We start from the raw sequence: 25,425 nt of genomic DNA, 5'->3' as shown, positions 1-25,425 counted from the left end.
GATGATAAAACTGGTTTAAAATTAGATAAGGGAAACTAAGATGTGTTTGTGTGGGTGTGTGTGTGTATTTAATAGTGAAAAAAGGAATGCTGAGATAAGATTGCTAAATGAGATACAAAACTAGTTAATATCCTAGGGGCTGTAAAACCATAACCTTTGGGGTTATCTTTTCTACTAGATGGAAATATTTGCATTTCTGTTGTATCTTATTAAGTTTTTACAAGTTAACATCTGATTTTACAGAGTGGAGCAAGGGCTGCCGTAATTAATTGTAAATAGTACATCTTTCAAAGCCACATTCTTCCCATAAAGACCAGAGAACAATAGGCAGGCCTCTGAGAGTCTAAAGCTTGGCTATGCTCCGTGTTTTTTAATTTAATTTTTTGAGATGGAATCTGGCTCTGTCACTCAGGCTGGAGTGCAGTCATGCAACGTCAGCTCCCTGCAACTTCCGCCTCCCGGGTTCAAGTGATTCTCCTGCCTCAGCCTCCTGAGTAGCTGGGATTACAGGCACGCACCATCATACCCGGCTACTTTTTTTTTGTAGAGAGGGCTTCTGCCCTGTTGGCCAGGCTGATCTTGAACTCCTGGCCTCAAGTGATCCACCTGCCTCGACCTCCCAAAGTTCTGGGATTACAGGTATGAGCCATCGCGCCTGGCCATGGCTGTACACTTGTGTGACATTGAGAGGAACCATATAGTCATCTTTTGCTTTATTTCCAGGCTTTGGAAGGGCAGTTGCATAGTGCGGCTGCTGCTTAAACCAAAGCATTCTGACTTTCCCTCTCTGCTGGGCTAGGATGATCTTTAGATTTTTGGAAGGTGATTAGGAGGCTTAGACATGAAAAAGAGAATTAAAAATGTTAAAATTGCTCAAATGGAGTAGAATAATTCCCACAACCTGAAAACATAAATCACCTGAAAAAAAAACCAAACGATTAAAAATACAGATTTCTTAATCCTTCCCTAGAGAAGGCAGGGAATTGTGTATTTTTGAACAGTCTTTCCGTGTTGTGCAGTTGCTGGGCTAAGTCGCATGGTGAGGACATTATTACGAACAGAGGCAGGATGAAGACCCTCCAGGTGAAATAAGAGAGACCAGAAAAGCAGGACCTCCCAAGGCATCATCTGGAGACTCTTGGAAGAATTAGATAGAGAAAGACCCAGAGAAAGGAGGTGTCAGCAAAACTCGCTACTGAGGTGAGCAGAGTGATGCTCGCCTATGCTGAGCTCGTCTGCAGAGTGTTTTTCAAGGTAATTTGGAAATTGTTATCACTTTATCTTCACTGGTTTGCTTATCTGAAGCAGGAGGAAGAAGGTTTGAGCTCCCAGAAGATGTTTTGCAAATTCATTTCAGCGTCACTGCTCCTTCCTCTCTAGAGGGTGGTTTAGCATAGAGAGGCATTTGAAATTTGTCTGATGATAAATAGAACTTAAAGGAATTGTCCTGAGTTTGAAGCTTCCGAGCCTTAGGAAAGATGGGTCCAAGCTGTTTTCAGGCTGCAGTGTACTTTTGGGGCTGGCTGCTTGTACAGGTTTCAGTTCTTCTTCCCTAGAGAGTGACCTGATGTTTTATGTCCAGTATTTGGGGGTAGCTTATTTTCCTAGGTGGAAGTCTGAAGATGCGGGTTTTGCTCGGGGACTTTCGAATCTAAGTGACACAGATTTTGCTCAACTGTAGTGCTGGCTACTATTCTAATGGTGCTGAGACATGGCAGTGTCCTACTGATTTCTGCCTGTCCATGGGCTCCTGAGCACGGAGCAGACAGAGCGGGAGGCAGCAGGGTAGAACAGAAATTGCTTTTCTATTAAAGCTAGAAAAAAAGAGTGGGCGGAATGGGAAATCTTGCACAGTCTTTTCTCTTCCTGGATGCACATCACTCATAAGTCGTTTCCTGAAAATCCTAATGCAATCCAGTGGTGAGAGACGGCTTCCTGCCGGTCTGCTGAGCCAGCCGCTTGTTAGGGAGGAGATGAGAACAAGATGTGGTCAGAGAATGGGGCAGCTGAGCTGGGCCGGGCTGCTCAGTGGCCATGTGCCCTCCTCTCTGTGGGATAGCAGTGTCCTTTGGTTCTGAGAGCAGCACCTGAACACATGGGCGTACATGGACCCAGCTTGGGGGAGTTGCAGAGTTGTTCAAACCGATGGCTGCGCCCTAACCCTAGAGTTTCTATCTGATTCGTGAGTCTGGGTGGAGCCCGACAATTTGCATTTTTAACTAGTTTCTAGATGATACTGCTGCTTCAGAAAGGGTGGTTAGGTGGAAGATGACGGCAGATTGTTTTATGCAGATTCAGAGGCCAGAACGAAGGCCTGTGGGTACCAGTGCCAGAGGGGTAGTTTTTAATCTGGAGTAAAAATTAACTACTGTATGTGGTCAGATATGGAGTGGGTAGTCTCAGGAGCAGCCTCTCCCAAGAGGTGTCCAGTGGTGAATGGCCATCTGGCAGATTCCTACATGAGATAAAAAGTTCATTTATTCATTTGCGAGTTTATTCACTCATCCACTCATTCACAGAATGCACATGCACTGCCTGCTTGCTAGGTGCTGGGGGCCGGGGAGAAGCCTTCAAAGACACCAAGGTCCCTGTTTTTGGGGAGCTCACAGTGTAACTGGAGTTTGACTGTATGATTTCTAGGGTTCCTTTCAGTGCTGAGGGTCGGAGAGTCCTGTGATGATGGGGTAACGTCACTGGATGGATGATTGTTTTCCCCCCTTGCTAAGCTTCAGAAGAGGCTGAGAATGTTTTTACCAGGAGTGCATTTTCTGTGGGAAAATTCACACTTCCCCACTGACACCTGGAATGAACCATTAAACTCTGAACTCCTGACCAGCTGTACATGGCGCAGTGTGTGAAAGCAGACCCAGGAAATGGGCTGCAGGAATGAGCACGCTGCGTTTTACCACCTCTCTTAAGCGATGGACTGGGGAGTTCATGGCTGGGGAAAGTTAGAGAAACTTTCTGGGTGCTTCTGTCATAATCCCTGTTGAAAGCAATAATGATTATCACTAACTTTTACCGAGCTCCACTTTGTGCCAGGCATGGCATTAAGCCTGCTACATTTATTATGTTGTCTGATCCTCATCACAGCCCTGTCAAATGAGTATTTCATCCTCTTTTTTGTCTAAGAGGAAACAAAGGTTCAGAGACGTACATTTACTTGTTCACGGCCATAGAGACAGTAAATGTCAGAGCTGGAATCAAAATGTCAGTTTTTCCAGTGTCCAGACCATGCTCTAAGCTCCCAGGACACTGAACTACTCATCCATCCATTCATTCAGTAACTAGTTAAGTGGTTTTTTCATTGAACAAATGTTGAGCACTGACATAAACCAGTGAGCAAAACTGCTTGGCCTCTGCCCTCATGAGGCTTACAGTTTTTCTCCCTCAGGCAAATGGGTGACTCCTCCCTCGAATCTTGGGCTAGTTAGATGCTAAGGAGAAAGAGAAAGGACTGGGAGACAGATTCTGTCAAGTTAGCCACTGACCCAAAGTTTCCATGTGAATGAGAATTTCTCTTCACAAAGCTGGGGTTTGTGCTTTGCTTTATTTTTACATTTTCCTGTTGGGCTTCTTTTCTTCTTGTCCAAGGCGAGAAGTTGAAGACCTTGACATAGTACAGGAGACAATTCTTGTGGCATTTGCCTTCTGACCACACACTGGGGATGGAGGGAAATCTGAGCGATCCCAGAACTTAGAGCTAGAAGTGACTCTGGAAGGATTCTAGAGACCCTCAACGATGACCCTCTCTTGCTGGGAAATGTCACCTCCTTTAAAACCTGGGTTATCCCTGCAGATTCCTTTGGCTTTCTGTGCTGGCCACAGCCTACATTTTCTTCTTTTTAAGAGCAGTTTTAAGTTAAAATTTCAGTTTTCAAAACACCTCTCTGACAGTTAATTTAAAAGTCAACCAGCTTCAGAAATATGCAACTTATATTGTGAACATCTTCTGCAACTCCTGAGATAATCACCATCAACAAAGGTCATTTGTTTCTCCTTTTTTTTTTTTTTTCTTTTGAGACAGTCTCGCTCTTGTCACCTAGGCTGGAGTGCAAGGACGGGATCTCGGCTCACTGCAACTTCCACCCCGCAGGTTCAAGCAATTCTCCTGCCTCAGCCTCCCGAGTAGCTAGACACCTGCCACCACACCCGGCTAATTTTTGTATTTTTAGTAGAGACGGGGTTTCACCACATTGACCAGGCTGGTCTTGAACTCCTGACCTCAGGCAATCTGCCTGCCTCAGCCTCTCAACGTGGTGGGATTACAGGTGTGAACCACCACACCTGGCCTCTAATTATTTCTGATGCCTGCTTTAGAGTGTGTAGTATTTGATTTTCAATGAAATGGACTTTTAAAATACATACTCTTCAGAACTTTACTGTTGCTGTCTAACTCCATTTTAGACATCTTCCCATATTAGTACATACAGAGCCACATCATTCTCTTTTTGTCAGATTCGAATTTCTAATGGTGCCTTCCTTTAGAAACCTTTCTTGCCCCTTGACCTGGACTTTTTTTTTTTCTTTTTCCTTTTTTTTTTTTTTTTCTCTTTTCTCTTTTTTGAGATTGAGTGTCGCTCTTGTCGCCTAGGCTGGAGTGCAATGGCATGATCTCAGCTCACTGCAACCTCTGCCTCTCAGACTCAAGCGATTCTCCCGCCTCAGCGTCCCGAGTAGCTGGGATTATAGGCACCTGCCACCACGCCCAGCTAATTTTTGTATTTTTAGTAGAGAAGGGGTTTCACCATGTTAGCCAGGCTGGTCTTAAATTCCTGACCTCAGGTGATCCACCCGCCTTCACCTCCCAAAGTGCTGGGATTATAGGTGTGAACCACCGCGCCTGGCTGACCTTGACTTTCTCTAGATCAATTCTCCCTTTAATGAGGCTGAACTATTAATAGTTGAAAACATCCATTTGACTCTTGTATTTTTCTTTTAATTTTTAGAGAAATTCTAAGAATATTTATTGGAGTTGCCTGGCCTTTGGTGAGGAGATTCTTAACCTCTACTTCAAGGGGTCTGTGGTGAGAGAAACCAATGTCCAAGTTTAGAAAAGAAAAAAAGGAATTTATTGGAAGGGTAACATAGAATTACCAGGTCTCAGGGAATCTGAACCACTAAGCGTCAGAAAGGGCAGGCAACGGAAGCTTAGGGAACCCTTGCAGCAGGCACAGAAGAACAGATGCATTGCTTCCATCTGTTCAGACCTGGCAGCATCACTCCGCTGGCCAGGTCACCACTTGGCCAGGGCCAAGTAGGACTCCTTGATTGACAGTCTCACCAAAATACACATCAGAGAAGAGGTATTCCCTTAAAGAAAAATTGGTCTGCTGATACTAAAAACTGGTAGATCCAGTGCTGGAAAAATCAACCAAGGTGCACAATAGGGTTCATAGGCCCTGGAAAATTTTACATGTGTTTGCATGTCTTTTTTCCCAGGACCCAGACAAATACTAAGATCATTGCTTTAGTTCTGTCAATTCGATCTAGTTGGAGTGATGTTCCCATAGTGATGATAAATTATATTTAATTTACATTAAATATAAAATTAACAGCAAACTTCTGGTTTTCCCTTTTGTTCCTTAGCCCTTAGTGGCTGCCCAGTTTCTTTTGCATGGAGATGCTTGGGATAGTCCTGCCTGGTTCAGTTAAAATCACTAGTTGTTGTTGCTAGGAGAATGGAGTTCATCCACTTATGATATAAATGTCTCTTTTTATTTTTTGCAGGCAACTTTTTGCTCCTTCCTACACAGAAACCCATTATACTTCAAGTGGTAACCCTCAAACCACCACACTGAAATTGGAGGTGAGTTCAGGTCAACAAATGTCTATACAGCAACTGTCCTCTCCCAGCACCACTCCTAGGACCTCAGGAGACGCCTGATGGAGTTGGTCCCTCCCCTGAAGGGAGTGTTTCCCCCACGTGAAGACCAAGGGAGCAAACCAGAGAAGCAAAACATATATTTGATGTTTCATAGGTGCTCCCCCTTCTTTGCTAACTAAAATGGCTAAAGAAACATAGACTATTTTAGGGTAATTGCATCTGATTACAGTTGGTGCAAATTACTATGAAACATACATGCTCTTTACTTTATGTTAATTACCCACATATTAACGAAAGTTTTAGTAAAAGGAATGACTTACTCATAATCCTGTCATCTCATCCAATTAGATGTTTGATCAGCCCTTTTTAAATGGATGTATAACATTTACCGAGTTGTAATAACTGTGCATATACATTTTGTAGTCTGCTATTTTAATGTGATTTTTAAGTTACGAAGATTTTCTTATTTTGCTTCTGTATTCATATTGGACATTTTTTCCCTCAAAGTTGTTTTTGAGTAGGGATGTTTACACAACGTCAAAGATCTTTCATTTAGAAAATGGTCTTTCAGATGGTTACATGTCAGTTTGCTTTGCCGCACTCCACTGGTAGACATTTAAGGTAGTGAATGATACACATTTCATGGTGTCTGGTTCTTCTTACAGGGATGCCTATTGGAATTTGTAGGCTCAGAACATTGATTCTCAACCGGGAGAACCAGTGGTTTTCCCCCGACCCCAGGGGACATCTGGTAATGTTTGGAGGCAGTTTTGATTGCCGTGACTGGCACGGAGGATCTACTGGCATCTGCATTCTATAATGCATAGGACAGACCCATCACTCCCCCACAACAGAATTATCCAGCTCCAAATATCCGTAGTGCCCAAGTTGAGAAACCCTGGATTCAAGTGACCATTCTCAAAGTCTGGGCTGATGAGATGGGGGTAAAGAAGGGAAGACGCACGCTGGTAGGAGCAGCAGTGACCTTTGCCTTTGGGGCAGGACATAATGGACTACTGAGGCACACAGACTGGGAGGTGCGGTGTAGAGAACAGCAGGAGAGGTCCCTCCACCTCAGGACTCCTCCAGCAACTTCCCATTGAACCTGAGTACTCTAGCAGGCCCGTTCTTTAAAATATCCCTGCTGGAGTGCAAGTGTCCAGCAAGGTAACACTGGCCGCTATCAGTCATTAACAGCTCAGATTAGTTCACCAGATTACCCCTGGATGGGGAAGGGGACACAGGACAGGCAATTTTTGTGTGTGTGTGTGTGACAGAGTCTCACTCTGTAACCCAGGCTGGAGTGCAGTGGTGCGATCTTGGCTCACTGCAACCTCCGCCTCTTGGGTTCAAGCGGTTCTCTTGTCTCAGCCTCCCCAGTAGCTGGGATTACAGGCATGCACCGCCACACTTGGCTAAGTTTTGTATTTTTAGTAGAGACAGGGTTTCACCATGTTGGCTAAGCTATTCTCAAACTCCTGACCTCAGGTGATCCGCCCTCCTTGACCTCTCAAAGTGCTGGGATTATAGGCATGAGCCACCACGCCTGGCTAATGTTGTATTTTTAGTAGAGATGGGATTTCACCATGTTGGCCAAGCTGGTCTCGAACTTCTGACCTCAGGTGATCCACGTGCCCCAGCCTCCCAGAGCACTGAGATTACAGGCATGAGCCACCATGCCCGGTCACAGTTTTTGATAGATCCAAGAGACCTGGAGTATAGTAACTGGGTAGTTCAGGGACTGTATTATGTGGCTGAATGTGAAGACTAGTGCTGCCTTCTTCACCAAGACTTCCCTGGATAGGGAAGGAGTTGGTAGTGTGGCCAGTGCCTGCAGCAAAGTTGGGCTGTGTCTTCTCATCCCCAGGGAGGCTGTCTCGCTGTGACTTCATATTCTTCAATGCCCCTTGGTCAAAACTTTTCCTCTGTTCTTGAGACCTCTGTTCTCTGCCTCCAGGGGCAGGGGTGGGATGGGGGAACAGGCATGCCTAGAAAGCCTAGCTATGACAACCTCCTTCAAACACCCTCCTCTGAGTTTGGATCCTGCCACTTCTATACCCACAGCTCAAGAATGTGTCTCAGTCCACAAATTTGCCATGAGCTCACGCTTCCTGCTATGAAAGCCCCCTTGGGGTGGCCCCATCAGGCTGAGAAGCTGAGGAATGCAATGACTTCATGACTGATTCTTGACTTGTTCTTTGTGCTCTCAGCTTGTGCATTAGGCAGAGATGTTGTAAGGGCCTTTCAGAAATAGAGGACTGGAAGAGAACTCCCCCTCTCCCAAAGTCCCCTCCTTCCAGAAGGTCTTGTTGGCTGAAGCACATCCTAGCTGAACCTTGGGACGGACAACTCATTGTTTGCTTATATCCCCTGCTACTAGACTCTTGCAAAGCTCCCACCCAGGCCCATGGGGTTCTCAGTCAGACTTCTCGTTTGGGAGCCGAGATCTCAATGAAAAATGGGAATGGAATAAACCACTCAGCTGCCCTTGACCCGAATGTTGGAGACTGCACTCTACTACCAAACTTGGCCTGGGGTAGCTGGAATTCTGGCAACCTTATCAAGACTCATCAGCCAGGCCTTTTGGCGACAGCCTGCATCTAGGTCAGGCGGCTGGGGGAATGGGTCTGTGAATGTGTTCCGACAGAAAGAATGACACGGTTTGCGATCTGAAGCCAAGGTTGTTATCTTGGCTTTAACTAGTTATATGACCTTAAACAACCCCCTTGACCACACTAGTGTTGAGTTTTCTCCTTTGTAAGTTGGATATGCTGATATCTGACTCGCAGGGCTGTGGAAGGGTAAGATGAATCACTAATTTTTATGGGAATTCATAAACATCTTTTCCAACCCCACATTTTACAGATGAGGAAATTGAGAGAAGAGGAAAAGTAACTTGCTCAAGTTCAGATAACCAGTAAGTGGCAAGGCTTAGGCTAGAACTTGTCTCCTTTGTTGCTAGAGAAGCTGGGGATAAAAGAGCCTTGACTAGCCAAGTTCCTCCTTTGCTACTGCTGAGAGGCAGAGGATGGAGCTTGGGGTCAGGCTGGTAGGGTTCCAGTTTCCACTTTGCTGTGTCACCTTGTGAATGACTTAAAACCTCTCTTTCAATTTCCCCCCTTTAAAATATGGCAATAATAGTATCTACCTCATAAGATTGTGGTCAGAATCAAAGGGAAAAATCTGCCTAAGTTGTTCAAGAAGTAAGAGCTGGGTAGATATTAGCTCTTTTATTTTAGACATAGGGCCTCGCTCTGTCCCCAAGGCTGGAGTGTAGTGACATGATCACAGCTCACCGCAGCCTTGAACTTCTGGTTTCAAGTGATCCTCTCACCTTGGCCTCCCAAAGCATTGGGATTACAGGCATAAGCTGCCATGCCTGGTTAGATGTTAGCTCTTATTTTTTTATTTTATTTTATTTTTTGAGACAGAGTCTCACTCTGTTGCCCACACTGGAGTGCAGTGGCATGATCTCAACTCAATGAAACCTCCGCCTCCCAGATTCAAGCGATTCTTATGCCTCAGCCTCCCAAGTAGCTGGGATTACAGGCGACCACCACCACGCCCAGCTAATTTTTGTATTTTTAGTAGAAATGGGGTTTCACCATGTTGGCCAAGCTGGTCTCAAACTCCTGGCCTCAAGTGATTTGCCTGCCTCGGCCTCCCAAAGTGCTGGGGTTACAGGTGTGAGCCACCCCACCTGACCTCTTACTGTTAATAATATAAGTTGTAGGTGTCGTCGTCACATGAGATAGTGTATGTGAAAGCTCTGTAAATTATAAAGCATGTTACAGAAGTCAGGTGCTCTATTTTCGAGAGAACTGGAGTTGTGAACACTCTTAGCATCCATTCAAAGATAGGAAGAGGTGCAGGGATTCTTCACAGCCATCCCTGGGTTTCAGTTCTTTCTTTTTTCTTTTTTATTTTTTTGGAGACAGAGTCTCGCTCTGTCACCAGGCTGGAGTGCAGTGGTGCCATCTCGGGTTCAAGCAATTCTCCTGCCTCAGCCTTCTGAGTAGCTGGGACGACAGGCGCACACCACCATGCCCAGCTAATTTTGTGTATTTGTAATAAAGACAGGGTTTCACCATATTGGCCAGGATGGTCTAGATTTCTTGACCTCGTGATCCGCCCACCTCGGCCTCCCAGAGTGCTGGGATTACAGGCATGAGCCACTGCGCCTAGCCTCAGTTCTTTCTGTTAACCAGCATTTTGAAACTATACCGATATACGTTTCTGAACTCCTTGATTCTTGGTCATTCCAACTCCTCTGAGCCCCATTTACCCCACACAGGCCTGGCCCCTCTTCTCCCCATGAATAATCCTGTGCTACAGGGCTCGTGGCTTCCCTGTTGAGTTCTAAGGAGCAGGTTCAGGACTTGAGTGCTTCATGAGGGGCCTCCAAATCCCAGATCCCAGGGATAAGTTGAGAAGCCACATGACAGGCTGGCATTTGAAAGCAGTTGGAATCCTGGCCAGGAGGAGGGTTTTGCCTGCCACACTTTCTTTCATAATCACAGCACAGTGACTTTCCTTTGTGCTCCTCAAGGGTGACATCTGACTTGTGTAAAATCCAGAAGAGTTTGATGCAAAGACAGGGGTTGGCTCTGTCCCTCCTCCTGACTGTATGAGCTTGAATGGGCAGAGAAGCCACATTGCTGGCCGACGGATCATATGCAGATGAAAGGGCACCTGTGTTCTGGAGAACGAGGCCATGTTGAGTGTCAGCTTGGCCTGTATCCTTTGATCTGGCTGTGTGGCTGGCTGGATGGGATGGAGCACTGGCACAGCTAGGGCTTTGGATTCAGCCTTTTGGTGGGCTTCCAGGTCCCTTGAGGCCATATTATTTGATAAAGGAGAATTTCATGATTATATGGTTGCCGATGTTTATTGCCTGCCACTCTGGGCCAGGTACTCTTACTAGCTCCTTTATGTACAATATTCTCACCACCACTCTGGGGGATAGAGGCTAAAGACACTGAAGGTCAGAGAGAGGTTGTGGAACTGCTTATGCCTGGATTTAAATATGCCTGGCTATGCCAAAATGCTTGAATTTAATTATTCGTCTATACTCATGCTTAGAGCTGGGAGGGAGGTGGAGCCAGAGAATACGGACACATGGGATAGCTGATTACTGGGTCACATCCCTGTCCGGTGGGGACAAAGAAGCAACTGCAAGCAGCATGGTCCTAGAGGTGGGGGAAAAGAGAAAGCTTCTGTGTCTGCAACTGTGTGGTTTGCATCCATCCCATTTGAGATCTTTCCAGAACTTGGCTCTACCCTGCGGGTTTTACCTTCTCTCTGTTCTGACCAGTGCATCTCTCTTGACTTATTTGGGAGGAAGCCTCTAGGAATGTGTCTCTTGTTGTTACCCCTCCATTTGTTGGACACAGTCCTGATTTCATCCCTGTCTGTCTGGTTTAGCGCGTTAGCATGCTCAACAGTGCATATTTGCTTCCTAAATTCTATGGTTACCTGACTTATAAAACACTCAGCCCGCATCTGAAATGTTTGTTTCAAGCCCCTTCTTTTGGTTTGTAATTATATCTGTTTGGATTTCTCATTAATGACTGCCTCTCACAAGACCATAAGCCCCATGAAGGCTGAAGCTGTGACTCTATTTGCTGGCTATGGTGTCTCCAGGGGCTGGCCCCAGGCCTGGCACAGAGCAGTGCTCACAGCTGTTTGTAGTGATGGAGGAATTCTGACAGCTGTGAGACGCAGTGGCTGGAGAGCAGCAGCAGACCTCATGGGCATAGGTGACAAATCAAGTATGATTCAGGTGTGGAGGGATTTGTGTAGAAGAGCATCTTGAGCTGTGGAAGAGTAGGCAGTGTTCATTTCCTAGGCCTATGGCAACAAAGCACTATAAACTTAAAGATTTAAAACAATAGAATTTTACTTTCTCACAGTCCTGGAGGCTAGAAGTCCAAACTCAGGGTATTGTCAGGGCCACACTCCCTCCAAGCCTCTGGAGAGAGTCCTTCCAGACTCTTCTAGCTTCTGGTGGCTTCTGGCCATCCTTGGTGTTCCTTGGCTTGCAACTTCATCACTCTAGTCTCTGTCTCCATCTTCATGGCCTTCTTCTCTTTCTCTGTGTGTGTCTCTCTGTGTCCTTTCCTCTTCTTAGAAGGACAGAAATCATTGGATTTAGGACCTGCTCTAATTCAGCATGACACCAGCTGAATTTTTTTTTTTTTTTTTTTTTCCTTTTCCTTGAGACAGAATCTCACTCTGTCACTTAGGCTGGAGTGCAGTAGTGCAATCTCGGCTCACCGCAGCCTCCACCTCCTGGGCTTAAGCAATTCTCCTGCCTCAGCCTCCCAAGTAGCTGGGATTATAGGTGTGCACCACCACGCCTGGCTGATTTTTGTATTTTTAGTAGAGACGGGGTTTCACCATGTTGGCCAGGGTGGTCTGGAACTCCTGACCTCAAGTGATCCATCTGCCTCGGCCTCCCAAAGTGCTGGGATTACAGGAGTGAGCTACCACGCCTGGCCCAGCATGACATCACCTTAATTTAATTATATCTGCAAGACCCTATTTCCAAATAAAATCACATTCTGAGGGGGACATGAATTTTAGGGGGTTCTATTCAACTCATTGCAGGGGGTTGCGAAGATAACGTTGGTGGGGAGGCAGGCTCTTTCAGGAATCAGTGTTTTCTGTGGCCAACAGCATGCCATGGAAAGAGCTCTGAACTAGGAAAATACTGGATTTCCCAAACAGCAGGGAGACCTTGGGCAAATCTCTTTGCTCCTTTGAGCCTCAGCCTTTCATCAGCTTCATGGAGATAATGACATGTGCCCTGCCCCGTCTCCAAGGATTATTATGGGAATCAAATGAAATTGTGTCTTGGAAAGCTCTTTGCAGGTTGTAAGGTGCTATAAAGTTGGGTAGGTATATAATAAGCCATGAGTCACCCATCACCATCCTGAGACATTAACGTTGCCATGCTTATCAGTGTTCTTTAGCCTGACCACCTCCTTTCTCCTTGTTAGGATCACTGCTTTTACCACGGCACAGTGAGGGAGACAGAGCTGTCCAGCGTCACGCTCAGCACCTGCCGGGGAATTAGGTAAGAGACCCTAAGGCTACAGGTGGCACCTAGCACTCTCCCCAGGAATGGAAGTTTCAAGACAGACAAGGCTAAGGCAAGGACCTTGGGAAGGAGTCCATTGAGAATGTGTGCAAGCCAGCCCAGAGAGGGGCTGAGCCTGGGAGGATGGGCAAGGGAAAGCCTAGGTAATCCACAAATCCATTGGGATTTAACTTTCCTGATGAAACTTGATGTTTTAAAATATAGGTTGTGTTATTATTTAGGTATGGTGAAGCCAAAAAATCAGGAGATGACTGCCATTGAAAAGATGGTTATACTCACAGAAAAAGGAGGGGCCCAGCTGTGCCATGGGGGTGGCCTGGGGAGGCACTGGGGTTGGTCAGCAGGCCGAGGGAGCCTGGAGAAATGTCAGTAGAAGCCCCTCTTGTGGTTTCTGCAGGAAGGAATGGGTGAGGCAGAGTAAGCAGGTTTAGGATTGGCTAGTTTGCATCATTTCAGCAGGCTCTGGGGTTTATGGGCTCTCTGTCCTTAGTTGTCCTATACCTGGTTCTGGGGTGATTAGGGAAGGGGGATAGTGGCCCAGAGGTTGACAGCCCCATAAAATAGATGGCTAGGGTATGGGTTCTGGATTGATTGGCTTGCATTTGAAAGGCAAGGTAGCTGGGAAATTGTTGACCATCTCTAGGAGTTGGCTAACCCTGGAAGGGGCAGTCCCTCTATGGTCAGCAAGACCCAGATGTCAAAGAAACAGAAGATAAAAAAGAAGACACATGGTTAATATGCTCGCAATGGATGAGTTTGAGCATTTGGTTCCACACCTCCTCAGTTCTTCTTTGGGAGTACTTGGAGGTGGTGAAATAGGAAATGGACGGTTAATGAACAGAGAGTAGGAAGAGAAAGGAGAGGCAAGAATAATTTTCAAGAGAGAAAATCAATTGAAAAGTTCCCACCAGAATGTGCTTTTGAGAGTGACCCTTCCTTCTCTGAGTGAGACTACCTGGCTTTGAGCTGGTAGCAGTTTACCAGCTGGGTGACCTTGGGTCTCAATGGTCTCATTTGTAAAATGTGGATAAAAAGAATATATGCCTGTGGTTGTGAGGATTCAGCTTGCGAATAGCCATCTTACCTAGGAACTTGCAGCGGCACACTGTCAGCATGCGGTGACCTCCTAGGCCTTTGCTTCTCTAGGTGTGGTCCATGGATGGGTAGCGTCAACTTTACCTGGGAGTTTGTTCAAAATGCAGCTTCTCAGGTTCCACGCAGACCTACTGGATTTTAATCTGCATTTTACCAAGATTCCCATGTGATTTGTGTGCACATTATAGTCTGTACCTGAGAAGGTGTGTTCCTTGAGAATATGCAGTATATCTCACATATCTATTTCTCTCCACCAGCCTGCCCTAATGCCTTGCATGCAATAGCATCTACGCATGTATGTTGACGTGATAAGTCTTATTTATGTAGACCACTTTCAATCTCCTTCTCCTCCCCTTTTTTTTGAAGAAGGATGATGATCTAAAAAACCTGATATCTCCTTGTATATACTAATTGCCTGTACTATGTGGTGCCTCTGTGCAGTGATAGACAGTGAGCTACAGTTTCCCAGAATACACAGGCTCAGTGAGAGACACTTCAGCCCAGTGTAAACTGGCTCTATGACAAAAAGGAAAAAGCCCTGATTTGTAGCATCTGCCAATATGCTGGCAAAGATAATCCCACCATGATCAATTTCAAGCTACCCATGTGATGTTATTGAAGGCAGAATTGGGAAGACATGCCTTGGATTGTCTCTTGTGAGCTGATAGGAGGTGGCTCCATTGTGTGTTCTTCCTCTATTGACTGATTCATTCATTCAGAGATTGCCTTTTTCATTCACAAATTGAAATTGAGTGTCTTCCTGATGCCAGTGCCCTACACAGGCGGAGGGAAAACCAGCATTGTAATTTTGGAGCCCTCAGTTTCCCTGTCAATAAAGTGAACATCAATATTAGGCATGATAGAGATTATTGCTGTAATTATGGTACTTTTAAATGTAAAGGTTTCTCCTCATCTTACACTGGTGAAACGATGCTAAGACTTATGCAGGCTCCTATACAAATGGAAGGTTTCTGACACTGCAGGTCCCAAGTGTCTGTTTATAAATTGGGCCATGACTTTGTTTGAATGCTGCATGGTGAGTTGGCTGGAGGAAATTAGGCAGGAAATGGGCTTTGGATGGGAAGCAATAACAGAGTGGCCCCAAATCCCCTCTGTTTAAGTGACCTGGTTGAGCCAAGCTAACTGGCCTCACAGTGGTATTTACAAGCCCAGCCACCGCCACCTGCAGTCTGCAAGTAAACAAAGTTTGTCCCAAGAAGGAGGAAAAAGAACATGCAGGTGTGACCTGCTTCTGTCTGCCTCTTCCTCCATCCCCTCAGTCTGGAGCAGTGGGAACTTGGCTTGGCGTCTTGTAAATCATTCCAGCAGCAGTGCTGACAGGGAGGGGGATACCGGGTGAGCTGTCCATGTGTTTCTGTTTGGCATGCCTCCGTCTGGTGAGGTCCACCTGCCTTACTTTCCCAGTCTTCTCACTACACACGCCTTAAGAAACCAAGGCGTGGACTGTGGGTGGACTGATTTAAGAGCTGGAGACTCATGCCAGATGGTTCCATTTGGACCCTGGAGAAGGAGCAGCTGCAACAGCAGCAGTATTCAAACCCATGTCATCAAAACTCAAGGCGCCTCCCAAAGCTCATAAAGCACTGCTGCAGTGAAAAATCTCCATAGTGATTGTTCTTCTGTCCTGGAAACAAGATCCCGTGATTGGAGAAAATAGGTAGGATTTCTATCAAGTGAGATCTTCAAGCTGATGATACCAAGAGGAATTCAGCTGAGCTTCTAGATGGTTGCTAGGCCCCCTCTTCTCTCCAAAGCAGTTCTTTAGGTTACTTTAATTGAAGAAGTCATATATGATCTTAGTAAAAATAAATTCAAAAAGTACAAAAGAGTGTACAATGAAAGATACGTCTCTTTTTACCCCAGATTTCCACATTTCCCCCCCTTCCCAGAGACAGCCGTTGTTACTAGTTTCTTATATATCCTTTTAGGAATATTCCTTGCAAAAAAAGAACATAGATATGTAATTGATATGGTTTGGCTCTGTGTCCCCACCTAAATCTTATCTCGAATTGTAATCCCCATGTGTTGAGGGAGGGACCTGGTGGGAGGTGATTGAATCATGGGAACAGTTTCCCCGTGCTGTTCTGGTGATAGTGAGGGAGTTCTTACAAGATCTGATGGTTTAAAAGTGTCAGTTTCTGGCTGGGCGTGGTGGCTCACGCCTGTAATCCCAGAACTTTGGGAGGCCAAGGCGGACGGATCATGAGATCAGGAGATGGATACCATCCTGGCTAACACGGTGAAACCCCATCTCTACTAAAAATACAAAAAGTTAGCTGGGCGTGGTGGCGGGCATCTGTAGTCCCAGCTATTTGGGAGGCTGAGGCAGGAGAATGGCGTGAACCCGGGAGGCGGAGCTTGCAGTGCACTGAGATTGCACCACTGCACTCCAGCCTGGGTGACAGAGCGAGACTGTCTCAAAAAAAAAAAAAAAAGTGTCAGTTTCCCTCGTGCTCCCTCTCTCCTGCCATCTTGTGAAGAAGGTGCTCGCTTTCCCTTGGCCATCTGCCATGACTGTAAGGTTCCTGAGGCCTCCCCAGCCATGCAGAACTGTGAGTCAACTCAACTTCTTTCCTTTATAAATTACCCAGTCTCAAGTAGTTCTTTATAGCAGTGTGAAAACAGACTAATACAGGAGTATAATGTCTGTAATCTTATTTGGGCCCCTGGACCCTTTGAGAATTGATTGGAAGCTATACTACTTATAAATGACACCAATAGGCTGGGCGCGGTGGCTCACGCCTGTCATTCCAACACTTTGGGAGGCCGAGGCGGGTGGATCACTTGAGGTCAGGAGTTTGAGACCAGCCTGGCCAACATGGCAAAACCCCATTTCCACTAAAAATATAAAAAATAGCTGGGTGTGGTAGTGCATGCCTGTAGACCCAGGTACTTGGGAGGCTAAGGCAGGAGAACCGTTTGAACCCGGGAGGCAGAGATTGCAGTGAGCTGAGATCGTACCACTGCACTCCAGCTTAGGCGACAGAGCAAGACCCCTTCTCAAAAAAAAAAAAAAAAAAAAAAGACACCATTGAAAAGACGTGGCATCCCATGTCACTGGGGATGTCAAGTGTCATTCTCCCAAGCCTGTCTCAGATTAAGACATTCTCTAAATATCTACACTGGGTTAAGGTATCTCTGACTGAGCCTGTGTGTTCTGGGAAACTGTGTGTGTGTGTGTATGTAGTTCACTGTCAATAGCAGAGGTGTATCTGGTTGGTAAGTTGTTTACTTTTTTTAGAGAAATTTTTAACAATTATCATTATATAACTAATACGGGTTTAGTATTAAATGTTCAAATCATGCAGGAATGTGTAAGCTTTAAAAAATGAAAGTTGTTTATCTTGTCCTACCCTTCCAACCAATCCCGTTCTCCATCTGTTATTACTGTTGGAGGTATCCTTAACTACTGTTGGAGGTATCCTCAATTGAAATGCATAATTGTGTGTGTGTGTGTGTGTGTGTGTGTGTGTGTGTATATATATGTAATATATGAACATATTTAATCCAAATGAGGTTACCTTATACATACAGTTTTGTTTTTTTTTTCCAACTTAGCATTATGTTTTAGGTATACATAGATCTATCTCATTCTTTTAATGATTGCATAATATCATTTGTACTAATGTCTGACAGATTTTCATTATATAGAAAGTCTTTCAGAGGCATACAGTAAATCATCCATCGTGGTCTATTTGATGGATCACCCGTATATTACAGCAGCCCTGCCTTCAAAAACATAGGGCTCACTCTCACTGTAATTATACCTTAACTGTGGTCCCTGGACTAGATTCTGTGAGAGAGGGAGAAAGGGAGAATATGAGATTGAAAATGAATGCAGGAGAATGTGTAGGAAAGTGCGCATGATGGCCTGGAATAAGCTCAAAATTTAAAGTCAAGGGATCCACGTTTAAGATCTAGCTCCATACTTCCTGGCTGTGTGGCTCTCTGTGTTTTCCTCTCCCCATTAAATTTTTTCCTTGTCTTTACTGTGGCCAGGCTGGTCCCTCCACAGGCCCTACTCTATCCGAAAGGTGGGTAAGTCCTGGGAGTGGGGTGGTAGTCAGTGGGGGTGAGGTCAGGGGCATACCCCAGAGTCATGAACCTGGACGTTAGGAGAGCTGGGATTTGCCCCGGCTGTCACATTAACTCACTAGGTGAGCTTGGGCAAGTTCTTTTTTGAGTGGGCTTTCCTCTCTTCTGTAAAACGAGAGTAGACCAGACCATTAAAATCTTCCTTTTGTGTTGGAAGTCCTGGGATGCAGAGAGGTTGGGCAGAGTCTCAGGGAGGTAGGAGCCTGGGGCAGAAGGAGGTGGCTCATATACACACAGCCAGCCCTGGACGAGAAGTGGCAAGTCCTTTCCACCTTTGAATTCCTTGCCTTCCTTCTGCAGAATGGATCATAAATGCCATGTCCATGTCAGGCATTGCACAGACTAAGCCCTCAGAGGACAGTATTATTAAGTTGTGATGAATTTAGATTCTGGAGCCAGACAGTTCCTGGTTTAAACCCTGCCAAGCTACTTAAGCTATCTAGTCTCAGTTTTTCTGATCCGTAAAATGGGAATAACAATATTGACATCATTGGTGGATTTGCAATAGGTGAGGAGTGCAGGCTCCTTGACAGCAGGGACTTTGCTTTGATCATGCTGTTTCCCGTGCTGAGAACCGCTCCTGTCACACAGTGGGTTCTCAGTACAGATGTGTGGAATGGCTGTCGAATAAAACATTTTGCACTTTGCTTGACGTATAATACACAATCAATGACTGTTAGCTGTTCTTTTAAAATGCTGCTTTGGTTATTAGTGAACATTGCCTATTCAGTCCATTATCACAGCAACTCTGTGAGATGGGCAGTGTTATTACATCACTTACCACACAGCTAGGAGACAGCACAGCCAGAGTTTGAATCCAGGTGCTACATGGGGGCACCCCGTCCCTAAGATAGCACATGACCTACAAGCCTTCTCTTCTCTTTTTTGCAAGCTTTGGAGTTCCCCATAACTCCTTTTGCATGGATATAATTTGCAGAGAAGGGGAGAGGAAAGAAGGGTAGCGGGGTAGTTACCTTTTAGGGCACCTCTGGGTAGAGGGATGTAGAACGTGTCCCCTTTGGTTTAGCTCTGAATGGACAAGTCCCCAGGAAGCAGTTCTTGGCCTACTTCCTTGAAGAATGCATTTGGCGAATCCTTCAGTTATGCAGGGGTTAGACATGAATTGCCTGTTGCCTGCCCGACCTGGCCTGCCCGGGTTTTTCTGTACAATTTCATTTGTATCCATCTCTTAACAATGAGCAGTAGGATGGAGGACAGAATGGAGAATGGCATGTGAGGCTGGCCACCCAGCCTCCTGGGCCCCGGCTCATGCGTTCTGGCTGAGTTCTGCCTTTGCCAGCGCTAACATTCAGCAAATTAGCTCAAGCAAGGCTCCTAGAAAGATAAACAACTGGTGGTGTTTGGAAGGGGGCAGCTAAAGGAATTAGGGGTGGGGGCGGGGAGGGCCCCTGGAGCCACATTCTCAGACATTCCCCCAGCAACAAAGCTGCAGGCTGCTGACAGTGCTGGGGCTTGTGCCAGCCTCTCCTCCATCCCCAGGCCGTCTGAGGGGATTGCAACCGTGACATGGGCACATTACCAGGAACAGCAGTTGGAGGAAGGGAGGGAAGTGGCCACAGAATCCTATTGCTGGAAGGACCTTCAGGGTCCTTCTGAGCCTGCGTTTCTCTCAAACTGTAATGTGCCCACTCCCTGAATCAGAATTACTAGGGTCCCGGTGAAAAGCAGGTGCCTGCTGCAGAGTGCGGTCTGCAGGCCAAAGTTCCTGAGTGTGGCTGGGCAGGGAATTACTCATGGGCCTTGACAACAGTGCAGACACTCAGGCCTGCAGATCTGGGTTTTTTAGGTTGGGCCCTGTATGAGTCCATTTGTGTTGCTATAAAGGAATACATAAGGCTGGGTGCTTTATAAAGAAAAGAGTTTTATTTTGGCTCACAGTTCTGCGAGCCATACAGGAAGCATGGCGCCAGCATCTGCTTCTGGTGAGGGCCTCAGGCTGCTTCCACTTGTGGCAGAAGGAGACGGGGAGCCTGTGTGTGCGGAGATCAAGTGGTGAGACAGGAAGTGAGAGAGAGAGAGGGAGGAGGTGCCAGGCTTTTTTTAATAACCAGCTCTTGAGGAAACTGTCATGGGAATTTGCCGAGTAAAACTCTCTCATTACCACCAGGATGCACCAAGCCATTCATGAGGGATCCACCCCATGACCCTAACACCTCCTACCAGGCCCACCTCCAACACTGGGACCACATTCTACCATGAGACTTGCTGGGGACAGGTAAACCATATCCACAGCAGACCTGGATACCCATGTTTTCAATACACTGTAGAATATTCTAGTAGATATCCCTGAGACCTCTGCTCCTAGAGATCTCTGACACTTAGGCTTGGAACTCACTGATGGAGGCAGAAAGCATAGAGGCTGAGGGGATGGGGTCCAAAGTCTGTGGACCTTAAATCTTTGACTCCAGATTACCTGGTCCCCATGTCTGGAGCCCACACCGCCCTTAGCCATGAGAGCTTGTTATTTAATGTCTCCGAGCCACAGTTTCTTCATCTATAAAGTGGGACTCATGAGGGTGCCTCCTTATAATGATGATGTGGGAATGAAATAACATTTGTAAACACAGTGCTTGGCATCCAGTTAGCTCAATCAATGGTATCTGAAGGTGAAAAGTAGGCTGCACACCTCCTTTGTCTTTTCTCCTAGGAAACTGAGGTGAGGCCAATCACCCCTCCGAGGAGAGCTGCTGGCACCATCACTGGAGCCATCTGTAGGCTGGTGGTATCTTTCTGATTCACTCTGCAGGGCTGTTTTTTTTTGTTGTTGTTGTTCCTTTTGGAGACAGAGTCTTGCTCTGTCGCCCAGGCTGTAGTGCAGTGGTGCGATCTTAGCTCACTGCAACCTCTGCCTCCCAAGGTCAAGCAATTCTTCTGCCTCAGCCTCCCGAGTAGCTGGGATTACAGGTGCACCCGCCAGCAAGCCTGGCTAATTTTTGTATTTTTAGTAGAGACAGGGTTTTACCATATTGCCCAGGCTGGTCTCCAACTCCTGAGCTCAGGGAATCTACCAGCCTTGGCCTCCCAAAGTGCTCCCAACTGCACCCAGCCTCTACTGGACTATCGTGACTGAGGCAGTGGAAGGTCAGGGTAAAGTTGTGGGACTTGAAACTAGAATGCTTCCATTCAAATCCCGACTCCTTTAATACCTAGGTGATGGGCTGATCTGTGCAGCAAATCACATGGCACATGTTTACCTGTGTAACAAACCTGCCCACCCTGCACATGTACCCTGGAACTTAAAATAACAGTTGATGAAACATGAACAAAAAACAAATCCCAACTCTTACTCTTAGTATTTATGTGACTTTGGGTTAATTAACCTTGCTGAGCCTTTGTTTTCCCATTTGTACATTGGGGACAATATTTGTAAGGATCCTAGGAAGGTGGTGGGAATAATAAAATGCTCACTTGGCACAGTGCCAAGTCCGTAGCAAAGGCTCTATAATCTGCAGCCACTGTGAGGATTCTTATTTATTGTGCACCACACTTTGGCTTGGTCTCTGTCCTGTTTAGCTCACAGGCTTGTTCAAGTGATGCCAGATCAATTGCGCCTTGTGACCCTCCACTGGAACTTTCCCCGATTCCTCTATGGAACTTTCCACTCACTGGGTGTAATCTTGGCAGCCACAACCTGTGCACACAGAACCATCCATTGGTGGTCAAGCCCTCTGTGTTCCCAAAGTGTGTAGCCATCAGGGGAAACTGAGGTGATGGGAGAGGCCTTGGTTGGCTGGGATGAAAAGATAACTTGGGAACAGGATGTGTGTAGCAGCTCTCTCCTCTGCCCTTTCCTGACTGGATTAGGGAGTGGATGCGACCCTTGCTCCTTGCCCCGCTCCCACCCCCAGATGTTCAGGGAGTACCTTACATGTCTGTCAGAGGGGGTGGTCGCGTATTGCTGCGTCAGCCTGGGTGAGGCAGCCAGGAAGTCATCAGGCTTCCTGGATCTGGAATGAGGTCAGCCAGGGATGGGATCCGGGAAAAGCTGCTGCCCATCACAGCCTGGCGCTGATTTTCCTGAGCGCGTCACAGGCTCTTCCCAAAGGGCAAAATCTGGGCGGGAATCCCACGTGGCGGTTGTGGTGGAGGTCGAAGCTGAGATAAGCTAAGAGAGAGGTCCTGCCAATTTACAGTGGCAAAGACTGGGTTGGAGATGCTGTAGGTTCTGAGCTCTCTGGATGGATGAGAGCCTGCCTGAGGTTTTAGAGCATACAAAATGCTGCTAGAGTCTGTAGGGCTTACTCCTGGGCTTCCTTCTCCCCCTGAGCCTTGATTACATACCTTTACAATCATGTTTATCTCATTGTATCAAGGATGACAAATGCCTGCTGCCTGGGCCTTCACTGATCATTAGCAATAGCAATAGATCATAAGTCATGGTCTTCTTTCTTGCTGAGGCTAGAAAAGCCCTCAGAAGCCTTGGTGATGTAACACTTGGAGCAGCTGCCTCCAGTCCAAGGGGTGATGAAACTTTTTGCTCTCTCTGTTATACATTAGAGTGACTTATTCCAATGTTTAGACTCAACGCTTCACAAGGGTAGGCACTTGGTGTGTCTTGTTCACTATTCCATCCTCAGCAACTAGCATGATAACCTGGCCCGCAGCAGGGGCTCAGTAAATGTGTGTGACTGTCCTCCAGATGACTGTGAGTTTCTTGAGGAAAAGGATTATGTCTAGATTATGTGTAGGACACAGTAAGGGCTCCATGAGTTTATTCTGAGTTCAATGCTAGTATCTATAATCAAGGGAGGAAAAAAAGTAGTCACTCATGCTTAGTGGTGGATGTCACTTCACCAAATAACTGCCGTGCTGACGTGGGGCAGTTGGGACAGGTAGGCATGTCATCACTGATGCATCTAGCTTTAGTTTCCAAGCACAAAGACCCTTGTCTTTCCACTTAGTCATCCAGGAGTCCTGATAAGTTATAATTGCCATTTTAGGGATGAGGAAACTGATGCTTGGAGAGATTTAAGTTGCTTGTTGAAGAGCATATGACCATTGAATGTTGGAGCTAAATCCAGAACCTGGGTCACCTCACTTGCAGGCCACTGTTCTTTCTCTGGCCACTGTACTGCTTTTTCTGAGTCTCTAAAGTTTTGACCCATGATTTGTCCTATGCCATGTTTTGGTTTGGGAGGCTTTTTGGAATCCTGGACCTACCATCCTTCATAAGTTTTAAGTGTCACAGGTACAGCCTTTTCAGAACTTTTTGAGATTTCCCAGTCCAGAGATTCTTAACCTGGAGCCTCACGATGAGCTTGGTGGTGGTGGTTGGGTGGGGTGGGGTGGGTGGGGAAGGTCCAAGTGCCCTGAGCTCATGCACCACGTTTTATGTATATGTACATTTCTCTAGAGAGGAAGTGTGAGCTTGCATCAGAGTCTCACAAAGGGGTACATGGCCCCATAATGAGGTTAAGAACCGATGATCAAAACCCACTATGTCATTTTGCATATGGAGAAACTGAGACCTACACAAGGGACTTTTTCAGAACCATAATCTTTGACCAGAGTTTCTATTTCTCCTCTCAACAGAGGACTGATTACAGTGAGCAGCAACCTCAGCTACGTCATCGAGCCCCTCCCTGACAGCGAGGGCCAACACCTTATTTACAGATCTGAACATCTCAAGCCGCCCCCGGGAAACTGTGGGTTCGGGCACTCCAAGCTCAGCACCAGGGACTGGGCTCTTCAGTTTACACAACAGACCAAGAAGCGACCTCGCAGGGTGAGTTTTGAGGCCCAACCTGGGGACAGACTTGTCCCCTCTGAGGTTGCTTACTTTGAATCCAGGAGTATTTCTAAATTGAAGGGTGATGCCTAAGAAGAAGGAAATAGTGTTTTTCTTTTATTCTAAGTCATTGTTGAGTGTGAAATACCCTCATAATAGAATAACTGCTTTTGGGGAAAGCACCACTACCTTTAAAACACTCAGATGCTGACTTCAGAAAGCTTAAAAAGTGAAAAGAAGGCTGGGTGCCATGGCTCATGCCTATAATCCTAGCCCTTTGGGAGGCTAAAGCAGGCAGATTGCTTGAGGCCAGGAGTTTGAGTCCAGCCTGGGTAACATGGCGAAACCCCATCTCTACTAAAAGTACAAGAATTAGCTGGGCGTGGTGGCTGGGTACCTGTAGTCCCAACTACTTGGGAGGCTGAGGCACGGGAATCACTTGAACCCGGGAGGCGGAGATAGCAGTGAGTTGAGATGGCGCCGCTGCACTCCAGCCTGGGTGACAGAGCAAGACCCTGCCTCAAAAAAATAAAAATAAAAAAGTGGGAAAGAAAAGTATGCCTTCCCTATTGGAGTAGACACTACACCCTATGCACACAGTCCTCATATTGATTCATACTGAAAACACAGGGTGTTTTGAGGTTTTGAGGTTTCGAGGTTCTGTGGGAACGTGGTGGTTAGCACACTCCCTCTCGTACGCTGGCCTCTGTCCTGCCTGTGCTCACCAGCTCATCTCAGTATTTTCTAAGAATAAAGGACTGAATCCAGTGTCCCAGAGCAGCCTCCAGCAATAACCAAATGGCAGTGGAAGGTGTTATGTGAGTGACGGCCACCACAGCCAAGAACATCTCTAGTGCCCAATGACAAAATCATTACGGAGGTAGCTGCTGCTTCTCCAGCAGCTCTGTTTCTTAGCAGTTTTTTAAAAATGAGGCCAAGTCCACCATTTCTATAGCGCTGATCTGTTTCTCTTTCTTAGATGAAAAGGGAAGATTTAAACTCCATGAAGTATGTGGAGCTTTACCTCGTGGCTGATTATGCAGAGGTAAGGGGGAGGCAATGGGTTTGACAGAAAAACTGCTCTCTTGATAGCTTTCCATTCCAGGCTCCAGACTGTTTGGGGAAATGTTTTCTATTTATCTTTCTCCAGTTCATCTATGATTTTGACCTTAAGTCTGACCAAGGGCTGGGCGCAGCAGCTCACGCCTGTAATCCCAACACTTTGGGAGGCCAAGGCGGGTGGATCACCTGAGGTCAGGAGTTTGAGACCAGCCTGGCCGACATGGTGAAACCCCGTCTCTACTAAAAATACAAAATTAGCTGGGAATTGTGGTGCATGCCTGTAATCCCAGCTACATGAGAGGCTGAGACAGGAGAATTGCCTGCACCTCGGAGGCAGAGGTTGCAGTGAGCTGAGATCGTGCCACTGCACTCCAGCCTGAGCAACAAGAGCAAAACTTCATCTCAAAGAAAAAAAAAATCTGACCAAAGGCTCTTTTTGCCATTTTAAACATGGCTGGGGGGAACTCCCCTCAC

At 46.4% G+C, this 25,425-nt stretch overlaps 1 protein-coding gene across 5 annotated transcripts in view; it reads left to right on the top strand.

The window, feature by feature from the left end:
* Positions 1-25,425, top strand: part of ADAM19 (ADAM metallopeptidase domain 19) — a 98,929-nt gene that overhangs the window by 32,537 nt on the left and 40,967 nt on the right. For 3 of the 5 annotated variants that reach the window (XM_021939910.2, XM_003900439.3, XM_009209480.4), the window contains exons 4-7: positions 5,731-5,809; positions 12,829-12,905; positions 23,694-23,886; positions 24,869-24,934. In XM_021939910.2, the coding sequence (XP_021795602.2) occupies positions 5,731-5,809; positions 12,829-12,905; positions 23,694-23,886; positions 24,869-24,934 (415 nt within the window). Of the gene's footprint in view, positions 1-1,019; positions 1,255-5,730; positions 5,810-12,828; positions 12,906-23,693; positions 23,887-24,868; positions 24,935-25,425 lie in introns of all 5 variants that reach the window. The other 2 variants (XM_021939911.2, XM_021939909.2) reach the window with 2 other exon arrangements.

The sequence above is a fragment of the Papio anubis genome, chromosome 5, assembly GCF_008728515.1.
Source record: "Papio anubis isolate 15944 chromosome 5, Panubis1.0, whole genome shotgun sequence".
In the NCBI taxonomy this organism is placed as follows: domain Eukaryota; kingdom Metazoa; phylum Chordata; class Mammalia; order Primates; family Cercopithecidae; genus Papio; species Papio anubis.
Note: the sequence above shows the minus strand (reverse complement) of the source record. Positions and strands in the feature narration are given on the sequence as shown.